Source organism: Parasteatoda tepidariorum, chromosome 11 (assembly GCF_982258835.1).
Source record: "Parasteatoda tepidariorum strain Cologne lab strain chromosome 11, Ptep-v5.0, whole genome shotgun sequence".
Lineage (NCBI taxonomy): Eukaryota > Metazoa > Arthropoda > Arachnida > Araneae > Theridiidae > Parasteatoda > Parasteatoda tepidariorum.
In genome coordinates, this window is record NC_141765.1 from 2446434 (window position 1) to 2463542 (window position 17109).

The window sequence follows — 17109 nt, forward strand, 5'->3', positions numbered from 1 at the left end:
AGTATTAACTAATGGTCAAATTCTGTACTTAATGAATGTAAAAATATTTCAACTTATTTATTATTATTTTCATTTTTGAAAACAAAATCAACTAAAGATTTATTTGTTTAAAAATGATAATGACTATCGAACAAATTATAAAACAAACAAGTATTGAAAGAATTTTAATAAAAAATTTTTAAAAAAATACTTTAAGTACTAATTTTAAATTATTAAAAACGTCAAAACATTACTAAACTTTTTATTTAATTAAAAAAAATTTTTGTTTCAACTAATAGCCAATTTTTTTTTAAAACTTTGTTTTTATTTTCTCAATAATAAAAGCAAATTAAATAAAGGTAAGCTTTGTTTAATTTTTTTATAATTGAAAACGACTGAGCATTTATTGGTTGAAAAACAGTCAAATTATTATACTTAACTACATTTAATAAATTTAAAAAAACTAACTTTTTATGACAAAGTTAAATACAAAATATCCCTATTAAATTGTATCGCTTAAAATAAAAAACAATAATTGAAAAAAATCAATGATTTGATCTATTGAGTTCAGAACAAAAATTTAAGATAGCAGCGATTGTGCAGCAATCGCAAAGTAACAGTAGGTCTACTAAAAATAATTGACAAGAATCGGTAAATCAAGACAGAAAAAAAATGGTATGAAATAATGCAGAACGAAACGATCGCTGCAAAAGTCTCACTGAAGATAATTTACAAGAAACCCGACAATTATTTCCGACGAAATAAAATACACAACGATCGCAAAATGATTTAAGTCCCATTGAAAATAATCTTCAAAAAATGCAAAATTCCAAAGACAAAAATGGACATAAAGAAACTATGTAATGCATTCTATATTACAATGCTGATCCTCGCACGAAACCGGGAGTTCTGATTCGCTCTTCGTCATTCAACATCACAAAACTAACATCTTAATAGCAAAACGCTATCTACATCTCTGCAGCTAGACGAAATCAAAATAGTCTTAGTTAGTGCGGTAACAGCGTTAGCCTAGTCAAGGATCCTTGCATATTAAATCATTAAACTGTGATTGTAATATAATTACGGCGGCTTAAATCAGATTTCTGATGCATCGCCTAAAACGAAAGTCACTACATCGGCCTACTGATAAATGCATTAAATCGATTTTTCGCGATACATCTGTTACCGTTAAAGTAGATAATGCAGTTAGTTCATAGAATACCTAGTTATTCCATGAAATAACTGATCGTGTTCGTTAAAGTGTGTAATATTTTATTAATTTGACACTTGAACTAGTTATTCTATGAAATAACTAGGTATTCTATAAATTAACTAATGAGAGACAGTTAAAGTATAAAATAAACAATTTATCTAAAATGAAATAACTAGGTATTCCATAAATAAACTAAAAATAGACAATTAAAATGAAAAAGAAGCAATTTATCTAATTTATGCAGCGTATAAATGGTATTTATGGAAACGTACCATAAAATCATTTGTTACAACAAGGATTACTAAAATGACACTTGGAATTACAAAGAACATTATTTCTAAAACAAAAAAAAATTTGTTGACACACTGGGTTTTACACGAACATTTTTTAAATCCCTGACCTGTACCTAAACTTTGAGCTGTAGCAACCGACCGGAGCGATATTTCTGCATCCGGTACTTCTTCGATTTTAATTAATTTTTGTTCCCAGACACTGAACTGGGATGGGGAGTATGATTGTTTTATGCTGCCGTTTCTTGTGCCCAATTGGAAAAATCCCTCTTCGGTCATTTGTATGATGATAGCTAAAATAGATTTGGCATCACCTTTTCCTCTGTCAACTTCAGGCACTGGGATACGGACGGTAAACCCCACAGAGGCTTCACAATGAGATTTATCCGACATTAATTTCATCTTCTTCGCTTGAATTTCTAAACATTTTTTGGACTTTTCTCCTTCTCTTTAAACATTAAGTTCATTAAAACACAATTTGCAGATTTTTTGCTCAACTTCATCTTATTTCACAGTTTAACAGGCTGCATATTGTTATTCTATGAAATAACTAGTTAAACCATGAAATACAAGAGAGTTTTACACTTTAACGGAACGATCAGTTATTTCATGGAATAACTAGGTATTCTACAAAATAACGGATTTCATACTTTAACCGTAACACATCAATTTATCGCCCAGTCCTAACTATGCTCCAATTAAAAAAAAGTCTGGGACAAATGTAAAAGGTATACATATTAGAAAATAGGTACCTAAATAAAAGTCGAATTACAATAAAATATGAATGTTAATAGAAGGAAAAAACAATTAAAAATAACAAAACTGCCCCTCAGAGAGAACATATAACAAGTACTTTATTAAATCCAATGGAAATTTAAATTTTTTGGCTCCTTGGACATAAATGATTGTATAAAAGTTAGCTTTCATTAACGTTCTGAAAAGTAGCGTTCATTTTTGCGAAAAAACTTCGCAAAGAGTACAAAAAATCTCCTAATAGATGCCTATTCCTGAAATAGTTGCTTTTTTTGCTTTTAAAGTTTGCTTTCTTTTATTAACATTCTGAAAAGTAACGTTCATTTTTGCGAAAAAACTTCGCCAAGAGTAAAAAAAGTCTTCTAATAGTCGCCTATTCCTGAAAATAGTTGCTTTTTTAGCCTTTTCAGGCAAAAAAAGTTGCCATAGTCGCCAAAGGCCGAAAATAGTAGCAAATAGTTGCATTTTAGTAGCCTGTGGCCACCCTGTATATATATATATATGTATATATATATATATAGTTTATTCTTATCTCGCCCCGCCCTATTTTAGGGCATACGAGAGTTGATACATACACAAATGATACATTAAAAATAGGTAAATCTCTAAAAGTTACATCAACAGTGAATATAAAAATCTGAATATCTAAAATAATGTTCAGTACAATTCTATAAAACAAGTTAAAACCAAATAAAATAATAAAGTAGTAAAAAGGTTAAATAAAAAAAAAAAAAAACATACAAAATCACCCAAAAACCAATAAATGTTAAAACTTTGCAGGAACATGCAAAACAGTGATAAAATATAGAAGTTAAAATTCGATAAAGAGGTTAAAAGGCAGAACATGTTAAGAATCAAAACAATCAGTTAAAAGTTGATAAAAACAATGCTTGTTAAATTAAAAATTTATAAAAACAATACAGGTTAAAATGTAGAGAAATTTAAAATGAAATTAGATAGATACACAAGACACCAGCAATAGTGTTCGCAGGCTCCGAGCATAGTTAAATGTGGTTCAGAGTGTCCTCCAACGTTACCTTTATAATTTGTTTAACTATGTTTCTACAGACCAACTTAGCAAAGCATTGGTGCAAATTTTGTCCTGCAAAATGGTTTCCACGGAGTGTCTGGAAGTGTGGGCAGTTCAAGATCAAGTGTTCGATTGTCTGATTGTCCCCACAGTAGGTACAATTTGTATATATATATATATATATATAGTTCTTTTTCATTTTCAATTTTTTCTATTTCCAGTTAATTTCAAACATTATTCATTAATAATAAAAATTCACATACTTCAGGGTAAAGGAAGATTGGATATTCTATCCATGTTATATTAAAATAGTTAACTTTGATATCCAGTTTTCAGAAAATACTGAGTCTACTTTGGAAATTTTTTAGAATTATTTTTTGAAAAATTGACTAAAGTAAACAAAAAGTTAACAACTGAAAGCTTCAAAAAACATGTGTGACAAATTCTCTGCCACAATCTTAAAACCTAGGGAAAACAATATTAATAATTACATTAAAAAAAAATCTTTCAAATATAGATTTGTAATACTTTTTTCAAGGTTTATCAATTTAAGAAGAATAGAATATGTGGCTTTCTTTTTTTTTGTATAAAAAAAATTATAGAAACTAAAACATCTTTCTTTTATATTGGTGGAAAAAAAACTATAAATATAATTAAGTAATAAAAGCATGATTATTTATAAGTAAATATATAATAATCGATCTATTGGGAGTACAAATTAGTTCCGTCCGTTTTTAAGAGATGGCTCTGCTGTTATGAATGTTTCATAGTGACAGCTGGTTTCGGTGGCTTCAGAGAGGTTAGACATCAATAATATTCAGTTTATATCGCTTTGAGTTTCATACAAAAACCCGGATTTTTACTATGTTGAATATGTAAAATTTTGTGGTAACTAACCACCATTTGCAGGAGGTTTTATGTTTCTGCTTTAATTGGAAGAAAAGTGCAGATGAAGCGCTATTGAATGGTTGTAGAAGTTAATGGTGACAATGCTCCAACTGATAAATCATGTAGGGAATGGTTTGGACGTTTCAAGAATGGTGAATAGTGTTGTATACTAAGAGCTGCTACAACCTGGTGATTCCATTACGAGCGATCGGTATAGGCTACAATTGATTCGTTTGTGCCGTGCATTAAGAGAAAAAAGGCTGGAATACGAGCAAAGACATGACAAAGTTATTCTTCTTCATAATAACGGTAGGCCTGATATCGCGAAAAAATTTTTGGAAGTGGGGTATTTTACCGCACTCGCTGTATTCGCTGGACATTGCTCCTTCTGATTGCGGGTTGTTCTGACGAATGCAGCACGATTTGGCAGGTAACCAGTTCACTTCTTTCGCAGAAATCGAAAATTGGCTCTTAACTTGGATTGCCTCAAAAGACAAGACAGATGGATGATAACTAAATAATATTAAAATAAACCTTTTAATAATAATATGAACTTTTTTTTCTCTTTTTGAAGTAGAAATCGTGAATGTCTCAGTTAGTTAGTTTCATTATTTAGTGAGTTATAGAGTTTGATTCGTATTGAAACTCGAAATTATAAAATGAAAATTTTTGGATACATTTTATAGAACATTGATTAGTAGTTAATCTCCAAATCCATATTTTTGCAATTTCAAAATTTAATGAAATAATTAGATTTCAGTAATGAAATAATAAAAAAAAAACATTAAATGTACCTTTAAATATTTTTGTACAGTATATTCAGTAACACTTTAAAAAATTCCGTCTCTACACAACTATAATTTACACTAATATGTCATGCTTATTACCCTAATTAACTGTATAAAAATATTAATATATTTATTCAATTGGATAATAATTGAATTTCAATATATATATATATATATTTAGAATGAATTAGTCTTCTAAATTATTGATCTTTAAAAAAAGCCATAACTGTCACCTGATTCTGTAACACAGTGTTTCCCAAAGTGTGGTACGCGTACCCCCAGGGGTACGAGAACAGTTTAGCAGGGGTACGCGAAATATCTTGCAACCAACGAAAATTTCAAAACATTTTATTTAAGAACAAAGCTAGCTATGAAAAATTACGATTACGTATTTTTCTATTGGCTATTTTTTGCAGAGTTAACAGTTAATAAATAATGGTATCAACAGCTAGTTGTGATTTTTAACTTTAATGCAATTATTTTAGAGTAAAAAATACATTAATTTTCTTTATTAGTGGTACGCAGCGCTATGAAAAATTTAGAAAGGGTACACAAAAGTCATAAGTTTGGGAAACACTGCTGTAACAGATACAACAAACTTGGTAACAGACATGACATTACTTAACAAGTTTTTTTTTTAAAGTTTAATTTTACATATTATTAGTAATTAAGCTACAGATGAAGTATTTTTACCTTGAATATGCTAAAACGGGTGGATAGAAGGGTGGCTTCTAGTAAAAGACATGATAATTTTCAATGTTATCTGGTTAACAAATTATAAACTAAAAATAATTTAAAAGAAATAATAATAAGCACATGTGAAAACATTTAAATAATTTTTAAAAAGAACTATATGTATTTAAATATTTTTAAAAAATATATATTCTCATGTAAAAATATTTGTTTACTTTAATTACTGATTGAAATTAATTTATGAAAATTACCCACTTATATGCACAAAAAAAAAAAAAAAAAAAAAAAAAAAAAACACCCCACAGAATTTGGTAAAAAATAGAAAAAACTTTGAAATGTGTACCTAAATTAATTGAGGAATAAAGAATAACTAACATGCATCAATATTGTTCATTTAATTTTTTAGAAAAATATGGATAACTACCATAGGAAGTTGTGAAGTCACTGTCTCTAGCATTTGCTGACTCAAGAAATGAATGGCTTATCATCATAGGTGTAAAAGCAACATCACAGCAATATCTTCTAACAAGCATACGGAAAGGCAACCTTAAAAGACAGAGAATTTAATAACAACAACAACAAAAAGTGCATCAGGTTTCAAAATTAAGGGAAAAAATTGTGATATAAATAAAATTAACTCAATTAAGTTCATAGAATAAAACAAACTTTGCTTAACAATGATAACCTTTTTTTAATGAACAATAGATAATTAATAATGAAAATAGATAATTCAAAATAGATATTTAATACTGAGCAATAGATAATTTATAAATTTGGCATGTAAGAGGTTTGAAAACAAAATATGAAATCAAGGTTCATATTGTATTTAACTTTTACTATGGTAGAGTAATCTTTTACCTTTTATGTATTTATCAATAAATCAATCTTTTAATTATCCCATGTAAGTGGTTTCCTTCTGGTATGAGCATTTTAATAAAGAATAATTAGCTCTTAGACTTAAGTGATTTTGCATAACAAAACACATAAACAAGATACAAAAAAAAAATGAACACAACTCCTAAGACACACTAGTTTTCATCTATAAAATACGAATTATAAATGCAAAATAAAAATTTGAGACCCTTATAACATAAATAGCATGGCACTATAAAGGGTGCCACAGATTAATCTTTGCCTGACAGACTAAATTAACTCTCTAACTTTATGAGTTCCCGACCTCCAGTATTAAATGCAAAAGAATGAAAATCTTGAATATGCAATAACATTGTTGTCTCTTGTTTGATGCAGGTATTTGAGCTTTTAATGTTCATAGACAGGAGATATTTTATATATGTATCTGTTTGCACCAACTACAGTTGCTATGGCACCAGAGTGTTTCTGAACTTACAAACATTAAATATTTATATACATATATATATATTATAAATATATATATATATATATATATATATATATATATTAGGGCGTATAGAAAAAATCAAAATCAAAATTTCTTAGATCTTTTTGCAGTAGTGCGGAAAAGACGTGAACACCCATCATTAAAAATTGTGCGGAATATCAAAACTCTGGGTCAATATCTTCTGTTGCCTCTGTGGGCCGAAAGTTCTGAAAATTGAACTAAAAATCATTAAAATAAAAATAAACAAACCCTTATTTCGTTTATCGGTTTGGGGTAGTGTTTAAAAGTTGCCATTCTATAACAAATACAACCATAAAAAATTTTAGAATTATATTTTAATATCTTCTGCCACCTCATTGCCACGAAATTTTGGAAAATGAAGGCAAAATTTTAAGTAAATAAACTTCACACTTACCTCATTTTAATGGGAAGAGATACTTTATTTTACCTTTCAAACATACAAATGACAAAAGCATTACTGTTTGTAATCATTTTTTGTCTCAAATTTTGACATATGCTTTCTGGATTCTAGTGCCGCTCTAATAAATCTATCCCTGTTCAGCGGCCCAACTGTTTTCCCCGAAGCTGCAGTAACTAGTTTCACAATCCGCTCCACTACTTGTGAAGGAAATTTAATAAAGTCCCAGCAGTCCATTGGCATACCGTCCTTTATCATCTTCAGAAGTTCGTGAGAACTGATCTCTCTGAGAACGGGAGGCGATGTCACATAACAAGCTTGCCAGTCAATGAGATCTACATAGTCTGCTGCTTCAAAATTAAGAGCAGGAATAACAAATCTGCTAACACAATTTCATTCTGGGCTAACTTCCCTTGAAATAATAATCAGCCGAGCTGCAAGGGTCCTAATATGGCACCTCTCATCCGTTAACATGGCCAAAAGCATGTTTTCTGGAGCTGCAAAGTAAGCATTGCGAGAAATAATTGGTTCAATTACGTCACGATACTTTTTAGGCAAGTAGCGAGAGGAATTGATGACGTGCCACAGGTGTCTAGTACTGTCTTTTATGGAATGATGAATCCTTATTCGGAACCATGAGGGTGCGTAGACTCTTAAAATGAATACAACTAAAGTTAGCTACTCATTGGATGGGTCTAATGTAGATATATATAACCTCAGTATTCGATTAGCAGTTGTTAGCCAGCAAGCCAAATTCAATGTTCTTGGTTCCCAGTTAGCTAGATCTGAACAACAAACACCAGAACTAATGCAGTGCAAATGTTTAATAAGTATTTCTGATCTGAACTGAGAGTGGTGGGATCAATATCAGACATCTCGCATTCAATGCTATTAAAAGCAACAATTGAAAGCTTTTCGCATCCTTTGAGGTTCCGTCCAATTTCTCCGGTGTAAGATGTGGGGCCAGATAACTTGCCATCAATGGACTCAAATAGGTGTCGTAATGACAACTCATTGAAATGAATTAAGCAAATAATCCATTGTACTGGTCTCTGAAGTTTCAATTCAAGCCTGCGAATTACACCATTAAACACTCCTGTGTTTACTACAGTACCATCAGACCCGAGAACAAAAAGGTTACTAAAATCATCCAATAAATCACCTGTTACATATTCGTAAATGCTATTAGATATATGAAGACTAGATCCACTTACAGGCGTAACATGTCCCATGTGTGTAGAATCAGGCTCCGATAGAATACAGTAATGAGCTTCTATAATTGTTCTTTGGAACTGTTTGCCCTCATGTGTTTCTGATGTTAAAGTTTTGCCATGCCGTCACGGTTCGCCAAGTGGGTCCACTTTGAAAAAACCCGCCCGGGTTTTATTGGGTGGGCCCACCTTGAAAAAACCCACTTGGAACGATAAGTGGGTTTTTTCAAAAAAAAATTTTTTTTTTTTACTAAAACTTATTGTTTTGCATTTACTTTTATATAATTTATTGTGCAGCATAAATTTGTCAAATAGAGTTGCATGATTTATGTGATTAAGTTTTTAATATTAGTAAAGTAAAAGAAACTCGAATCTTCATATAATTTTATAGTAGGTACTATTGAAAACTTTAAGTGGGTTTTTTCAAAAAGTAATATTTTAATGATATTAAATAAAATAATAATTTAAATAATATAGTCTGAAAAGATCAATTTTTCGAATATAGTTGCATGCTTTATATATTAATAAACAAGTTATTATTATTAATTCATATGTTTGAAAAAATTGAAAAGAAACTATTTTTTTCTTTTTTTACCAAGTGATACATTAACAAATTTAAACAGTTTTATTTTCTGGCTTTTAAAAAAAAAAGAAGCTAAAACTTTTTATAAGAGAATTTTTGAAAATTATTTATTTAAAAATGAAATCATTTTCTTAGGGTTAATTCTTTGAAAACAAATGGGACAAGTAACTGATACTATTTATAATTATACATAGTTTTAATTTCACTTTCTATTAATCTTATTATAAAAACATGTAAGACCATTAAATATTTATTTCAGTTTTTTATTTAACTCAAGTCAGATGAAATTTTAGTTTTTACTGATTATAAATATTTACAGATTCTAATTTTATAACAGGTAATATCCATATGTTTAACAAATATAGTAAATAAATGTGTGTGAAAACAAAAAGATTAATAAACTTGTTTCTTTTATATTATTGCATTTATATTTTATAATTCTTGAGTTAAAAAATTATGAAACATAATGTACTTAACAATAAAGAAGATTCAAATACGTGATAATAGTCATAATGCATTATTTAAACTTAATATAAAATACATATAACCAGGGTTCCCCAAGTGGGCCCACTTTGAAAAAACCCACTTGGTGGTTTTTTTCACAAATTGTTTTTTTTAAAATTTGGTTCAAAAAGAAGTATTTCCTAATGCTATCATTGGACACATCATTGAAGTTAACAAATATTTTAGAAATGTGCATCAAGCACATGGATGGGCAAATGAAAAAAACTGCTTGATGACCCAATGATACTAGGTGGAATTCATATTGTAAGCACGTAAAAACTTTTGCCAATAATTACCATAAATATGAAGAGATTGTTCTTGAACATCAAAATGAATCTAATAATAATATGTCAAAAATATCAAATAATGTTGGGCTTTACCAATAAACTATCAATTGAGAAAAACAGATATCAATTGTTTCTGAAGCTTTAAAAAAGCTTCAATCAGAAAACATTTCAATTTCAGAAGCTGTTGAAATATGAATTAACTTACTATCGTGTGATGAATTAGAACCCCATAAACATTTTGTAAAAAGATTCAATCAGGCTGTTCAGCCACATCATTTATTAGCATATGCATCCTGGATCCCAAAACAAGGGGACAATTTTTAAATGATGAGCAGGAAACAGTCTTTCTAAGCACCATCCAAAAATTCTGCCACGTGTTATGGCATTCAAAATTTCCGATCCTGAATACTTTCCAAAATCAATGATGCTTGACACTGTTATTCAACAGTTTTCATCAAAAAATAGTGGAAAATTACGGCAAAAAAAATAAATAAGTAAATAAATAAAATTCCTAGCTTCCACAAAATTTCTGTCAATTCTTTTTTTCGCACTCAACACCAGCATCCTCTGTCTCTATCGAAAGACACTTTTCAACTTTCGGTTTGGTGCAGAGTAAACTTCGAAATAGATTAGGAATAGATAAAATTACAAAACTCATAAAAGTGTATCACCATCTAAGAGAGAAATGTAGACACTTTGAATCTGTTGTATGATAATAATAATAAAGGAAAAAATGGACCTTTTTTTAAGTTAACTCCTAACATCTGCTGACAATTTTTAACTATTTGGAGAAAGTTTATCACAATTAAAAATTTAAATATTACTTTTAAGATTTTTTAAATATTATTTTTAAGATTTCATTTGAATACAATTTATTTTGTTTCTTTTAATCATGTTTAAAAATATTGAAAGCAAACAAAAAAAAATTTCTATTAAGTGATACATTAAACAACAATAAACAAATTTAAAGTTTTATTTTCTGATTTTAAAAAAAATAAACTATAACTTATTATCTATGCTTTTTATAATTTTAAGATTACTTTGTTTTTTGAAACTATAAAGTTAAAATGTATCCAAAAATGCATATATTTATCTAAATATTTGAAAAAAGAGACAAGTAACTGATACTCTTTATAATTATACATAATTTTAATTTCACTTTCCATTAATCGTATTGTAAAAACATGGAAGACCATTAAATATTTATTTCAATTTAAGTTTAAATTTATTTTCTGATTTCAAAAAAATAAACTATAACTTATTATCTATGCTTTTTTATAATTTTAAGATTAATTTGTTTTTTGAAACTATAAAGTAAAAATGTATCAAAAAATTCATATATTTATCTAAATATTTGAAAAAAGGGACAAGTAACTCATACTCTTTATAATTATACATAATTTTAATTTCACTTTCCATTAATCGTATTGTAAAAACATGGAAGACCATTAAATATTTATTCCAGTTTAATTTTATTACAGGTAAAAGTCAGATGAAATTTTAGTGCTTACTTATACAACACTATTTAATAAATAAAAATATTTTAACAGTAAAATTTATGAGCACTAAATGAAAAAACCCACTTTTCCGCGGGTTTTTTCAAATAAAACCCAATTTTCCCCAGTTTTTTCAACAAAACCCAGGCGAGTTGGGTTTTTTCAAACCCTGCATGTCGTCCATCAAAATAAAGGCCATATATAGTGGAACGATTTTCATTTGATTTTGAGACTATTTCTTTGTAAATTCTCGATTTTTCCCTCCATATTTCATTTTTGTCTGTAACGAGGCTGGTATCTGATTCCGATATTAAACCCAAATCTTTCATAACACTCGATATGTACACACCATATCTTTGACTGACAAGAACTGTGTTATCTAGTTTTAAACGCATTTTATTACTCCTTGTGGGCTGCTGAAGAGAGACAGTGTAAGACGCGCGTTTGGCGCTAACCTTGTCTTCCTCCGTCACTATCTCCATTGCATATTCTATTTTATTTTTCTTTTCATTCTGCACTGAATAGCTTGACGCAGAAGCAAGAGACGCGTGTTTTGCTGATTGTATCCTGTTCAATCTTCAAAGCCACAGTTTCTGCAATAACTGAAAAGCGTGGTTCTTTATTTCCACCAGTTTCGCAACTGAAGCGTAATGAATGGTTTGAAGAATAAACACATTAAATAATTACTATTTACATTTATTTACAATTTATACATGACAAGTTTAGTTTAAATGCAGTATCAAATATTTAAGATGCAAATAAGCAAAGATATAATAATAGAACTACATTAAAATGCAATTCTAAAAAGTAAGAATTAAAGTTGTAGTAACAACAAACTTAAAGTTCATAAATAATTATAAAAACAATGCAGAATATGATGAGTGATGTAACGTCGCTTCATTACTCCCCTTCCAGTGAGAACCTCATTCGAACGAATCGAGAAATTTAGATGGAACTTTAATAGGTCTCCCAACGCGCTATGTCTTGTTAAAAAAAGACTTTTTAGGTGGTTCGTCAGAAAATGTAACCCTTTTCTTCTTGATATTTGACGCAGCAATTTTTGGAAGGACTGAAGGTGTGAAGAGGCGTTGTTCTTCAAGTCTGCAGACTGCTCTATGAAGCAGGGTCTTAAACGATTAATGCAGATATTTCTGGATTTTTCCTTTATTGATAGTGTGTAGTCATCTTTATTTCTAGAAAACACTTTAAAAGGTCCTTCATATGGGGGTTGAAGTGGTGGACGCACGGTGTCAGTTCGTACGAATACATGAGAAGTAGTGTTAAGATCTTTCGTCACAAAAATGGGAGATTTTCCATGTCATTAAGGTGGAGCAGGCCTAACTTGAGAGAAATATTTCTTCAGTTGACCAGCGAAAGTAGAAATGTCAGTAGATGCTTGTGTTTCATGGAGAAAATCACTAGGTAATCTTATATTTGAGCCATAAACCAATTCCGATGGAGTTGTTTGGAATTCTTCTCTGAAAGTGGAGCGTAGCCCTAGTAGTACAGTAGGTAGAACTTTCGTCCACTGAGGATTATTATAGCACATGATGATATTTTTCAGAGTTTGATGCCATCGCTCTATAAACCCATTGCAAGCAGGATTGTAAGATGTGGTTCGCCTTCGCTTGATTCCCAAGAGATAGGCAAGTTCGGTGAAAAGAGACGACTCGATCTGTAATTATTATTGACGGTGTTCCAAAGCGAGAAATCCAACCACTATAAATTGCTTCTGCAACAGTGTTAGCTTTAATATCAGGCACCGGTATGGCTTCTGGTCAGCGCGTAAACCTGTCTATTAGGTTTACACAACATCTTTGTCCTTCGGAAGTTATCAAAGGCCCAATTATGTCCAGATGAATTTCGTCGAATCTTTTTGAAGTTGGTACATACTCTCCAACCGGTTTATGCACATGTCGCTGTATCTTGGATCTTTGACATCCTTGCTCATTGAAGGTCATACAAACTTTTTTGTCACTAGATGTGCTGTAGCTCGAGCTCCTGGATAACATAGGTCGTGGATTGACGAAAATATTACTTTTCGAAATGCCTTTGTCACATAAGGTCGTGGTTTTTCGGTAGAAATATCACAATATATGTCTTTATCGGTTCCAAAAATGGGTAATTTATCAATCTTGATAGTGATCTTGATAGTAATTTTTCAATCTTATCTCTTGATAGTGCGTCAGCTACTTCATTATCTACACCAGAAATGTGCTGTATATCAGTTGTAAATTGGCTGATAAAATCCAGATGCCTCATTTGTCGCGGTGATGCTTTATCACCTTTCTGCAGAAATGCATAAATTAGAGGATGGTGGTCAGTGTAAATGGTAAAATTATGTCCTTCTAAGAAATACTTGAAATGCTTTACAGCAGAATAGGCTGCTAGTAGCTCTCTGTCATAAGTGCTATAGCGTGTTTGAGTGTCTGTCAACTTCTTGAAGAAAAAACTCAGTGGTTCCCAGACACCTGAAATATTTTGTTGCACCACACCACCAATCGCATGATCAGATGCATCAACCATTAAAGCTAATTTCGCTTTTTTATCTGGATGCGTTAATAATGTGGCAGAGCATAGTTCTTTCTTAATATTTTCGAAGGCTTGAATAGTTTCTTCCGTCCAATTTATTATTGATTTATCATTTTTCTTCTTTCCTTTGAGAAAACTGTTAAGTGTCGCCAATTTCGCAGCAGCATTCGGTATAAATCAATGGTAAAAATTTATAATACCAAGGTAACGACACAGTTCTTTGATATTATTTGGCCTATTATATTCAGCAATAATTTTGATCTGGTCATCAGTTGGTTTGAGGCCTTTTTCTGAAATATAATGTCCCAAAAAATTAATGTTTGCTTTTAAAAAGACGCACTTTTCTAAATTGATGACCAAACCAGTTTCTTGAAATCGATGGAACACTTGTCTTAGATGTGAAATATGTTCGTCATCGGTTCTAGAAGCCACAAGTACATCATCAAGGTAGGCAAAGCAGAAATCTAATCCGCGAAGTACGGTATGGCTGAATCTTTGGAAGGTTTGTGCGGCATTACATAACCCGAAACTCATTCTTATGAATTCAAAGGAACCAAATGGGGTACAGATTGCTGTTTTCTCAACGTCATTAGGTTCGACCGGAATCTGGTGATAAGCTCTGACTAAGTCCAATGTCGAAAATATTTCACAACCATGTAACTGATTGTTGAAGTCTTGAATATGTGGCAATGTATATCGATCAGATATAGTGACAGCATTTAAATTTCGATAATCACCGCATGGTCTGTAGCTTCCATTTTTCTTTGGTACCATGTGTAAAGGACAGGCCCAAGCGCTCTTTGATGGCCAACAGATTCCTTGCTCAATCATGTACTCAAATTCTTTTCATGCAATTTTTAATCTATCGGGTGCCAAACGTCTAGGTTTTGAAAAAACTGGGGGACCAGTTGTTATAGTATGATAGGTGACATCATGTTTGATCTCTTTAACTGTCGAATGTTCTACAGTTATATACTTATATAATGAAGCGACGTTAGATCACTCATCATATTCTGCATTGTTTTTATAATTGTTTATGAACTTTAAGTTTGTTGTTACTACAACTTTAATTCTTACTTTTTAGAATTGCATTTTAATGTTGTTCTATTATTATATCTTTGAATTTGTTCAACAGTTGGTAAATTCTAGGATCAGTAGTTTTAGACGACACAGTAGTCAAATTAGTTGACGGAACATGGGCAAGTCGACCAAAGGATTTTAAAGATGTAGTAGGATCTATTAACTTTCTTTTTTTAATATCAACTACAAAACGGTATTCCTTAAGAAAATCAGCACCTATTATTGGTTTAGAAACATCAGGAACAATAAAGGTCCAAAAAAAATGTTCTTCATAAGCCCAGATCAAGGAAAACTCGCTGTGTCCCAAACGTGTGCACTTGCGAAGCGTTAGCAGCATACAAGTAAAATTTTGGAACAGGAATTTTTCTCTGTTTTGAAGAAATGGGTAAAACAGACACATCAGCTCCAGTATCGATAAGAAAACTTCGTTTACTAGAGTGATCATAAATAAAAAGGCGACTTGAATTCTGGCTACCATCGTCTTGCGTCGCCAAGGATGGCCTAATTAGTTTTCCGATTTTTTGAAAGCAGCAACAAATGAACAGGGTTTAGTGCATCTGGTTGACTTTTTACCAAAACGACGATGGTACCAACAAATACCTTCTCTTGAATTTGATCGGTTCATATAATTGGAACTTTGGCGATTAAAACTATTCCAATTTCTAGAGGCACTGCGTGATCTTCGCAGCTCACTAACTACTTTAGAAAGTTCATTAATTTTGCCTAATATTGTTGATAAATTCAGACTTTCTGATGTAGTCGCTTCTGGATTTCTATTGGCAGAAAATTCACCAAGGCACTGGTACCTGCCGCAAGTTTCTAAAATTTTATCACCTATTTCCCCAAGACAAAATTCTTGATGGGACCAACAAGATTTTTTGTTGGTTTATGTTGGTTTCATGTTGGCCCAACTCTACATGATGGTAACCAACATCCAACTATTCCCATCATGTCATAATGGAATTTGATGGGCCAACAAACTTCCATCATTTCATGTTGGAAGATGATATTTGACGATATGATGGTCCACCAACATGTAATGTTGGAAAATTTTGGGCCAACAATTTCCATCACTTCATGATGGAAAATTATGTTTTTCAATCTTTCAAATTTTACATCTGATCATTTTATCAATCTTAAAAATATTGTTTTTGAATATTTAAATTGTCAATAGTTCACAATCAGGCATAAAATTCTTTAGTTTAAAATTTAAAAATAAATGTAAATATAAATAATATCACAAAAAAATGACATATGTTCTTTTTAATCATAACTTGCAATCATGTTTCGCTGTTTAAAATTGCGCACAGTTAAGCCCTCGTTTATTCGTTTAAATCGCTATGCGTTTTCCAATATCTTGGCGTGTTGTGCAGTCTTGATGGTACCAGCGAAAAGAAAAGGCTTTTGATGGTTAATTATAATGGACAAAACTATAATCAGAACAATTTAATGTAACAGAATGGATTTTTTTTGTTGGCCCCCATTCTAAAAAACCATCATACGATGTTGGGTATTTCATGTTGGCCTATCATAATAATCCATCATGCCATGATGGGAATGCTATATATGCCCATCATAAAAATCCATCATGGTATGATGGGAGTACCATGTTAAAAAGGTGCCGATTCCTACCTTTTGGGATGTTGGTCAGGTGTGATGTATTTTATAAATAAATGTCTTATTTTTGATTTTAAATAAGTATGTAACACTTATTGTTCAGGAAAGCTACAACAACAAAAAAACTTTCTCGAATAAGCTTTTTAAAATTAGCAAATATAAGCTTGCAAATAAAAATTTAGCTGCAGAATTGTCTATGAAGTAATATTTTAATTTTAAATTCAATTTTTTTTATTTACTACATTTTCCCCATCACACAGAATATATACCAAAACTAAGCTTTACACCTTTATGTAGAATTATAATGGTAACCAATAAATTATATGATGGATTTCGTTCGTTGACCCATTTTAAAAATACATCATACTTATGTTGGTATGCTACATT

General features: G+C 30.7%; 1 protein-coding gene across 4 annotated transcripts in view; it reads right to left on the reverse strand.

Annotated features, from left to right (window-relative positions):
* Positions 1–17109, reverse strand: part of Dus4 (Dihydrouridine synthase 4) — a 96575-nt gene that overhangs the window by 27828 nt on the left and 51638 nt on the right. For all 4 annotated transcript variants that reach the window (XM_087154792.1, XM_087154793.1, XM_087154791.1 and 1 more), the window contains one exon: positions 6059–6180. In XM_087154792.1, coding sequence (XP_087010918.1) covers positions 6059–6180 — 122 coding nt within the window. The remainder of the gene's footprint in view (positions 1–6058; positions 6181–17109) is intronic.